We start from the raw sequence: 11,255 nt of genomic DNA on the forward strand, positions 1-11,255 counted from the left end.
CAGGCCACATGGTGCGGCCTGCTGCCATGTCAGCCAAATAACGGAGTCCAATCGCGCATAACGGGATTGAACAACACGCGCTATAAGAAACACGCACTATAAGAAAGACGCGCAAAAATCCCTAAAAACCTAAAACCCAGAAAAAACATCCAATGCAATTTGCGGCGCACTCATTTTTCCAGAAAAATCGATAAAAACGAAGAAAAATCAAGCTGAAAACTAGATCCATTTTTATTCCAGAAATTGAAGAATAACAATGGAAGAAGAATTCGAACAATTACCTGATTCGCAGGAATCAATAGAGATGGAGCAAATTGAGGATTCATTGATGAATCTCGAAATCCAAACCAATAATCAGGTATTGGATCTGGAAGATGAAAACAGATACAAACAAATTGAAGAAATTGATTTCAACAACGACATACAAGGTAAAATCTACATTGTGTTTATCATATAATAAGTAAAAAATATGAATGAATAAGTAAACCAGAAATAAAATAGGGTTTTTAAGTAACTCTACTTTAACAAGTAATCACTATAATATAGTGTGGTCACAAGTAACACCTGCAAGACCATGATAAACCCATATAAAACATTAGGATTTCAAGTAATCCCTATAATAAATAGAAAAAAAAACATGTAATCCCCCTATAATAAACAAGGATTTCAAGTAACCCCTATAATAAGTGTGTAATAACAGAAAATAAGTAACCTCTATAATACACTAGGAGTACAAGTAACTAGTATATATAATAAACTATAATTACAAGTAACCCTTATAATAAATGTATAATAACTAAAAACAAGTAACCCGTATAATATACTAGTAAAAAACAAGTAACCCGTATTATATACTAGTAAAAACAAGTAACTCTTGATTATAAGTAACCCTCATATTTTTATTTTTTTTTTTTGAAAGAAGTAACCCTCATATCAATATAACCCTTGATTAAAACTAACTAGTAATTTTACTTGAAAATTTTTACAAGTAACCCTTGATTATATACACATAACCATTGGATAACAAGTAATGCAGTTCTTGAAAAACCTTACAAGTAACCCTAGTGTACTCTAACAAGTAACTTCATATAATGTCATTAATAACTAAGAACAAGTAACTCTACTTTAAAAACTTATGATTAACCCTAGTGCTTTCTAACAAGTAACCCCTGATTATATATAAGTAATCATTGAAAAACAAGTAATTCACTAATTTAAAAAGCTTACAAGTAATCCTAGTGCAACAAGTAACCCTAGTGCATAATAACAAGTAACCTCATATTATACAAGTAATCCACTACTGCAACAAGTAATCCTGTATATAACATATAAGCATTGCAACAAGTAACCCTGCATATTATTAATCCTATGTATTGTATCAATATCCAGCTGTATATTCCTAACTTCAATTTACAATATGCAGAATTGAATACAAGTCCTGCAGAAACAAGTCATAGTACATTGACAGAAGAAAGTGGAAATCAAGCTGAACAACAATTGAATGATTTCGCAGGAAGTCTACAAGGTTTTACAGCCTCAACTTTGGATGAAATATATGAGCAATATAGGCTTCATGCTATGGTTGTAGGATTTAGTATAAGACATTCAACAACAAGATATACACAAGGACAAAACAGAGAAATCAAAGGAAAGGATTTTGTTTGTTCTAAAGAAGGGTTCAGATGTGTACCAAAAAAAAAAAAATACCCCCTCCACCAAGTGATAACAAAAAAAAAAAAGAACTCATCAAGTTCCTGAAACTAGGACAGGATGTCATGCATTCATTAGAGCAAAAAAAAAAACAAAGAAGGAATGTTTGTAGTTGAACAGCATGTTATAGCACATAACCATGAGTTGACAAGAAGTGTTTGGCAGCATTTACATAGATCAGAGAGAAAGATAACAGAAGAAAAGGGAAAAGTCATTGATTTAATGGCAGACAGTGGACTAAGACCAACAGATGCATATAGATTAATTAGTAGTGAAGCAGGAGGAGAAGAACTTGTAGGACACACTCTTACAGACCACTACAATTACATTTCAAGGAAGAAGATGAAAGAAATTCAAGGAGGTGATGCACAAACTGTAATAGATAAATTATACAAAAAGCAAGCAGAAGATGAAGATTTCTTCTTCAGGTAACTCCTACTTTTTATAGTAATAAGTAAACCAGTAACTTCTATTACCAGAAACTTCTGAATTTCTTTTTCAGATTTAAGTTATACCAGTAACTTCTATTACAAAAACAAGTAACTTCTGAATTTCTTTTTCAGATTTAAGTTAGGAGGTGGTGAAAATGAAAATAAATTGAATGCTATTTTTTGGAGAGATTCTGAAATGAAGGAAGATTTTCAAATTTATGGAGATATTGTTGTGTTTGATACCACATATAGGACAAACAAATATAATCTTATTTGTGCCCCTATTGTTGGTCTCAATAATCACTGGCTAAATGTAATGTTTGGCTGTGCTTTTATTGCTGATGAGAAAAAAGAAACTTTTGAATGGGTATTAGACACATTTAAAAAGTCAATGGGTGGTAGTGAACCTGCTTCAATATTTACAGATCAAGACTTGGCAATGTCTAAAGCAATTGAAAAGGTGATTTATAAACTAATTTATAATTTCACCAATATCAATTCTTATAAAAAAGACAACAAAATTATAGAAGAATAATTTAATTTCAATTTTGTAGGTTTTTCCTCACTCAAGACACAGATTATGTATTTGGCATCTTATAAAGAATGTTGTATCAAGATTTGGAGCACTGAAAAGAGATATCTCATTCAAAGATGCATTCAACAAATGTCTTTCAGGATGTGTGACAGAGGAAGAATTTCAGGTAATTTTATAACTATCTTCCTAATATAAGTAACATATATAATAATCTTAATACAAGTAATCATATAATAAATAATACAAGTAACATCAATACAAGTAATCATATTATACAGGTAACTTCACTTGAAACTATAATAAAAGTAACCTCAATACAAGTAACAATATAATACAACACATATAATACAAGTAACCTTACTAGAAATTATATAATACAAGTAACTTCAATACAAGTAACCATCTATTACAAGTAACAAGTAACTATTACATGTAACATAATACAAGTAACCATTATAATTTTGAGGTTACATGTAATGGTTTTATGGTTACTTGTAAGATGTACACTTACAAATTTTAACAATAGTTTTATGGTTACTTGTATAGTTTAGACCTGACCATTACTTATAAATTTAACAAGTAACCATAAACTTTAACAAGTACCTATTACTTATATACTTTTAACCAGTAACCATAATTATACTTTTATTCTTAATTATTTGTATTCTAAACCATTACTTATAAATCTGAATTTACAGATATGCTGGGATTCTATGATTGCCAAATACAAACTTGAAAACAATAAATGGTTTAAAAGGTTGTATGGTCTGAGAGAAAAATGGTGTACAGCATTAAGTAAAGACTTTTTTTCTGCTGGTATACTATCATCACAAAGAAGTGAAAGTGCAAATAATGCAGTTGGGTTTAAGGCCAACAAAAACACAAGCCTGACAGATTTCTTCAAAATTTTCAATCAAACAGTGAAGAGGTGGAGAAAGAATGAGTCTGATGCTGATTTTAAATGTTCAAATTCAAACCCAACTTCAAGTATTCCTTTTATTGGATTACTTAAACATGCTTCTGAAGTATACACACAAACTATTTTCAGATATTTTGAAACAGAATTCATGTACTCAATTGGATGCATAACCTATCATCATGGTACTGTGGGAGATTTTTATCTTTATCAGGTGCAGATTGAGTATGATGACAGTAGCAGGCAATATGTTACATTTAACAGAGCTGAAAACAAAATAGGATGCTCTTGCAAGAATTTTGAAGAAATTGGATGGCTTTGTTATCATTGTATAAAGATTTTGCATCATCATAATGTGACAAGAATTCCTAGCATATACATTTCATCAAGATGGTGTAAAATGGCAAAAGCAATGTTTGGAAAAAGAAAGATGATGATGCAGCAGGAAAATAATCTCACTCAGACAAATTAATGCCTTGGAGACATACAATGGCTAGAAGAAGCTACAATATACTTTTACAATGTCAAGAGCACAAAGAAACGCGACAATTGGTTGAAGCACATTTCAGAATGATAATAGAGAAGGCAGATGAATTCAAAAAGGAATTGCAAAAGAAGAAAGAGAAAGAAACTTTATCTGCTCAACAGGAAGCTACAAGTAATCCACAGAACACTTCAACTGATCAGCAAAATGAGGAAGAAATTCCTACAGTCATGGATCCTGAAAAAGCAAACACAAAGGGAAGAAGCAAAAGAATAAAGGGGCACTTTGAGAAGGGCAAACAACCTAAAGCAAAAAAAACAAAAGCTATGCAAGCCAAAGGAAATACTAGAGAATTTGGAACAATAACTCCAATTCAAAATCCAAAGTTATTTTAGACTCCTACTGATGTAATATTTCTAATTACTGACTTACAGGTTTTTGTTCAATTTTTATATTATAGACATTTTGAATTATTGAGTAAACTTCATTATTTGAATCATATGTATCACAGGTAACTAACTTCAATCCTATTTAAATACAAGTAACCTATTAACAAAACTTTTACAAGTAACATTTCTCATTCATAACTTATACAAGTAACTAATACATACAAGTAACTCTACTATTATTCATATTATATATGTAAATAAAAAACGAGTAACTCATAACAAGTAACCCTAAAACAAGTAACTCATAACAAGTAACCCTCAAAACAAGTAACCCATAAAACAAGTAACTTCCAAAAAACGTAACACCCAAAACAAGTATCCCCAAAACAAGTAATTCCAAAACAAGTAACCCCAAAACAAGTAACAACAAAACAAGTAACCTCAATTGCTGAAAAATAAATACTATTGCACATGTTGTTTGTCAGCAATAACATCAAATTTGTCAGGAAAATAAATTATTTCTGAAAAAATTCAATTATAGATCTGAAAAGAATAAATAATTGCTGAAAAAGTTATACAAAAACAACAAAAATCATGAGAAAGTTAACTAAAATTGAAAAAGTAAACCCAAAATCAAGTAAACCCAAACAAGTAATACACAAAAGAAACCACAGAACAATTACCCCAAAACAAGTAACCACAAGTCAAGTATTTTATAACAAGTAATTGCAAAAGAACAAGGAAAGGAAATCTTATCTGATCATTAGGAAGCAACAAGTAATCAACAGCAAACTTCAAATGATCATCAAGAAGCTTTACCAGATTCAGAAATTCCTGCATTCATGGATACAGAAAAAGCAAACACAAAAGAGAGAAACAAAAGAATAAAATAGAAAAACAAGTAACCAATAATACAAGTAATGATGCAAAACAAGTAACCAATAATACAAGTCATGATGCAAAATAAGTAACCATTAATACAAGTAATAAAGTAACTTCTAATACTATTAGCCAATACAAGTAACCAATAAAAGAAAACAAGTAACAATACAAGTAACCAAAAATACAAATATCTACAAGTAACCAAAATACCAGTAATCAAAAATTTAAAAATATTTAAGTAACCACAACATGTAACCAATAAAAAATATAAGTAACCATAACATGTAACCATAACTATATATATACATAAAATAATGTAGTTTTAATAATGTAATTACAAACTTTACTATAAAAAATTTAAAAATAAAGTTTTCAACATATAAAAAAAAAATTGTTCAATATTAGTAACTGAATTTTTTTTTTCAGAAGTTCTTACTTCTTTCTTGCAGCAGCATCTTTAATCTTCTTTGCCATTTTCTCTCCACCTATAGTTGCAGCAATCAAAACTGCTTCTTCTCTCTTCTCTTTGGCTCTGATTTCTTTTTCCTTTTCTGCTACATTCCCCTGTTTAGCCATCTTTGCCATTAAACTCCTCCTCCTGCTTTTACTCTGAGTAGCCTTCTTAGCCTTCAAACTTTGCTGAGAAACCTTCTTAGCTTTTGCAATTTCCTCATTCAGAATGACTTCAGCATAAATCTCTTGATTGTTGTCGCAAAAACCATCCACACTTTTCAAAACATCAATTCGACACAAATTCAAATTACATAAAACCAGAGATGCACATATTTCTGCTCTAAAACGACGTCTCTCCAATGCCTATAAAACAATATACATTTAGAATAAATAAGTATTAATGCAAATAAAACAAAATAAAATAAAACAAAAAGTAAAAGATAAATATTTTACCTGAGTCAAACTTTTACATTTAAAAGGTTTCCCTTCATAAGTGGCACAATGGTACAAACAAAAAATTCCACAGTCATTTGTTTCAGAAGCACACTTTTGAGAATCAAGGGGAATCATACGAATCTCGAAATCCTTGACAAATTCTCCATTATCATGGCCTTTTGAAACCAAATATTTTGACATATAAAGTCTCTGAAAAAAAAAATATATATTAACTACAGTTTTGGTAAAACTGATGCAAACTAAGTAATCCACAGTACAAGTAACCCTTTAAGTAAACCATATATGTAACACATACATAAACCTATGACTGATACAAGTAACACATTCTTAAACCTATGACTGATACAAATAACACATACATGTAATAAGTTCTATAACTGCTACAAGTAATCCAAATACAAGTAACCACTGTAATTCCAAATATAAGTAACCCCTAAACCTATAACAAATACAAGTAATCCCCAGTACAAGTAACCCCAGTTATTCAAACATATGACAAGTAATACATATATAAAATTATGACTGATACAAGTAATCCCCAGTACAAGTAACACCTAAACCTATAACAGATATAACTAATCCCCAGTATAAATAACCATAGTAATTCCCAATACAAGTAACTACAGTTATTTAAACACAGGACAAGTAAACCATACAAGTAACACATACTAGTAATATCCCTCAAAAAAAAAAAAATTATACTAGTAATACCCAGAACAAGTAACCACAGTAATTCCAAACACAAGTATTCAAGTATTACTTTAAAATCTTACCAAGTGCCATGTGAGAGTATAAAAAGCAGTGTGAAATTCATCAAAATTTGTTGAAATTCTGAATTTTTTGGCACCCACTGTGTTTGCACATTTCCCTTTCTTTTCCTTATTTTCAACTTCTACATGCATTGAATATGTTTGATTGTCCAAGTAATCAACAGTTTGAGTGTAGAAATTTATACAAACAACTGAATAATGATTGTCGTAGTAGATTGGTATGAATATCTACACAAGAAAAAACAGCACAACTTAAGTATCCTATACAACAATATAAACAAAATTCAATCAAGTGAGAAAACAGTAAAAAGAGAAAACATACCAACAATGCATCTACTAGTTCACAACATTGAACTGATTCAATCCACGTATCCCATGCCCCAAATATTTCATTATCATAGATGTTGCCTTCTCCATTATAGATACAACGCAAAAGGGGCAACTGTATAAAAAAAAATATATAAAACTTTGAAATAGAAACATAAATAAAAAAAAAAAATTATATCAAAGTAATATAAAATTACCATATGTTCACCACCAAAAAAGAATCTTGGTTTTTCATTATCTTGTTTAACCTCAACATAGTTCAGCAAGATAAAAAAACAATCCAAAATTCGACTTGAAATCAATTCCTTCTGGAACAATGTCAAAAATTCTTCTCTAGGCAAACTGTAAAATTCATTATAATACACGAGAATCTCCCTGTTTCAACATAAACAATAAATAAGTAAGGGAAATAACAAGTAACTCCTAATAAATGAATACTTAAACCAGTAACTATTAAATTATTACAAGTAACATTACAAGTAAAAGTAGTATTCATAACAAATATACAAGTGATTCTAGAATAACAAGTAACTCCTAAATCTTAGAAGTAACCCTAGAGCAATAACCTTAGTGAACTATAACAAGTAACTCTTACAAGTAACATTAGTAAATTCTTACAAGTAATTAGTAAATTATTACAAGTAATTAGTAAATTCTTACAAGTAACCTTACAAGTGGCATTAGAATATCATAACAAGTACTCAAGGGGTTCTAGGATTAAAAGTAACACCTAAAACTTACAAGTAAACGTAGGTCACTAAACTTAGTGAACTATAACAAGTAACCATAAGGCACTAACCTTAAAGACCTATAACAAGTAACCCTACTGAACTATAACAAGTAACCCTTAAAACTATAACAAGTATTCCTAAGGCAATTTAACTAGTAATCCTAAGGTACTTTAACAAATAACCTTAGTGAACTATAACAAGTAACCATAAGGCACTAACCTTAAAGACCTATAACAAGTAACCCTACTGAACTATAACAAGTAACCCTTAAAACTATAACAAGTATCCCTAAGGCAATATAACTAGTAATCCTAAGGTACTGTAACAAGTAACCTTAGTGAACTATAACAAGTAATACTAGTGGAATATATCAAGTAACATTAATAAAATATACAAGTAACCACTAATTCAACAAGTAACATTAGTAAAATATACAACTAACCCCTAGTGCAATATTTAAAGAAAAAATGATAAAATGACTTACGACATATCTACTCCGGAATAATTCTGAGCAAAACAATAATCTGCAACCGTCAACCGTAGGTTCCTCATAGTTGATAATCTCTTGCAGTTAAGCCTTGCAAATTTTGATATTAACTGTAATTTATAAGCACCATGTGCACCACAGTCAATATCACAGCTAATTATCTCAGCAGATTGTACTGCACTATCATCAGAAGTACTTCTCATCTCCTCAACATCAGGCACCCCAGCTTCATCAGAAGCCTTTGTCTGAGGATTATTCTTCTGAGTATTCATTTTCTGAGGAGCATCATCAGAAGAAGTAGCAGGTTTGGCAGACACCTTTTTCTGAAGAGAATCAGATTTGTCACTTTTCTTTATTTCCCTAATTTCATCAAGATATTGTTCAGTTGTCATATGAACCACTTCTTCAGCATTTTGTTGACTATTATCTTGAGTTGAAATAGGAATAACTTCTGAAAGATCCTGAGTAGATGGATTAAACTCCTGGCTAGACACGCCAATAATCTCAGTTGGAAAAACATCCTGGCTTGACAAAATAATCTTAGTTGAAGTTATGTCTTGACTTGGAAGGGTAGCAAATGTTTCAAGACTCTGAAAAATATCTTGACTTATCTCAACTTGGCTAGTTGATACAAGATTCTGGCTTGAGACAATGGGACTGAAGGGAACTATTGCCATTAAATTAACTGCAGGAACAGAAGCAACAACAGATTTTTCTTCAACAAGAACAGAAGAAGATTCAGGAACATCTGATTTAGGAACAACAGAATCTGTATCAACTTGCATATCTGAAGTTCCGTCTTCTGCATTCAAATCTTGTGCATCATTAGTTGGTTCACTATCATTAATCTCTTGAAGATTAATACTTTTTAAAACATCTTCAACAACTAATTTTGCACTATTAGCACCCAATGAATTATCAAGAACAGAATCCTCTTCAACTGGAATTTGTTCAGCACCAACATTTTTCATAGTATTCTGAAAATTATTAACAGGTAACAGATTTTCATATGTACCAAGTTGAGGATCAGTTGAAGAAAAGAGATTAAATATTGGCATTTCATCAACAACTTTCTTCATTTCAAGATTCTATTTCACAATCTTATCAATTTGATCCCAAAATGCCTGATCATTATATATCGGATCTAGCTGAGAAAGCATAGGAGATTTCTCCTTTTCGGGTAATTGAGAATTAACTTCAACAGCTTTCCATTGTTGTTTCATTGACTCAACGTAATGCTCAAATTGAAAAGACATTAACTTCATGTCCCTCTGCATTAGCATGTAATTTTTTTCCACATCCTACAAATAAAATAGATTCATAAATTAAAACAAGTAATACCACTGAATACCTAAAACAAGTAACAATATATACAAGTAACTCAAATTAAAACAAGTAACATCACTTTAATACATAAATCAAGTAACTATACATACAAGTAACCCCATTATAATCTATAAAAGGTACTGTAATACAGTAATCCCATACAAGTGATCAATACAAGTAAATATAATAAAACATAAATAAATACAAGTAATCAATATAATTAACTCTAAATACAAGTAACCAATACAAGTAACAAATACAAGTAACCAATACAAGTAACTCTAAATACAAGTAACCAATACAAGTAATCAATAAATATACAAGTAAAAATAATAAAACATAAATAAATACAAGTAACTCTAAATACAGGTAATTCCTATTAACATTAACAAAAATACAAGTAACAGTAATAGAACATTCAAGTAATCCCATACAAGTAACTCTAAATACAATTAACAGTAATATAAATAAAAAGTAACTTCAAATACAAGTAACTCCAAATAAAAACAAAATATACAAGTAACTCCAACAGCCTTTAAAAACAAAAAAAGTAACTCCAAATTAAATCAAAAAATATAAAAAACATACATATACAAGTAACTACATATACTAACTATAAAAAACATACAAGTAACTCAAAAAACATACAAGTAACTACATATACTAATTCTAAAAAGCACTAAAAATAATACAAAGTAACTCAATATACTAACTTCTCAATTTACACCAATAATAATAAAAAAAAAGTTAGAAAACTCACATTCTTTGCAATTTGACATATTTCATCATTTGTCTGAATTTCAGCAGGAACTTCAAACGAAACAAGACGAGAAGGACCACCAACTTCTAAATTATGAGAAGTACCAGCATCCAAACCTTGAGAAGCAAACTCTTGAAAACCAAAATCTTGAGAACTAAAGTCTTCAAGTCCAGGATCTTCAGCCAAACGCCTTCTCTTCATATCATTGTCTTCAGCCTCAGTAACATAAAAATCAGCTTTCCTTAGAAATCGCCTTCTCTTTTTTTCTTTTGGTTGTTGTTCTTCAGCAACAACAACAGCATCAACTTCAGCAACAACATCAGGAACCACATCCTTTTTCCTTTTAACACTCTTTTTCTGTTCATCTTTTTTCTGTTCTTTTTTCTCTTCCACTTTCTTTTTTTCATTCTCTTCCTTTTCCTTTTTTCCATTCTTTTTTTCATCTTTCTTCTTATCTTTCTTTTTTTGTTCTTTCTTCTTATCAGCTTCAACAACCTTCTCAGCCTCACCAACCATCTCTTTCTTTTTTTCTTTCTTTTTCTTTACTTCTTTCTCTTCTTTTTTCTTAGGAACAGAAGACATTTTTTCCTTCTTTTGC

At 30.1% G+C, this 11,255-nt stretch overlaps 1 protein-coding gene across 1 annotated transcript; it reads left to right on the forward strand.

Annotated features, from left to right (window-relative positions):
- Positions 1 to 256: 256 nt before the first annotated feature.
- On the forward strand, positions 257 to 4,064 carry LOC145567027 (protein FAR1-RELATED SEQUENCE 5-like). The gene is made up of 6 exons (XM_081626256.1): positions 257 to 428; positions 1,424 to 1,659; positions 1,876 to 2,138; positions 2,274 to 2,601; positions 2,696 to 2,842; positions 3,375 to 4,064. The coding sequence occupies exons 1-6, from the start codon at positions 257 to 259 to the stop codon at positions 4,062 to 4,064; spliced, it is 1,836 nt and encodes a 611-aa protein (XP_081482382.1).
- Positions 4,065 to 11,255: the final 7,191 nt, after the last annotated feature.

This window comes from Chenopodium album, chromosome 11 (genome assembly GCF_948465745.1).
Source record: "Chenopodium album chromosome 11, dcCheAlbu1.1, whole genome shotgun sequence".
Taxonomy (NCBI): Eukaryota; Viridiplantae; Streptophyta; class Magnoliopsida; order Caryophyllales; family Amaranthaceae; genus Chenopodium; species Chenopodium album.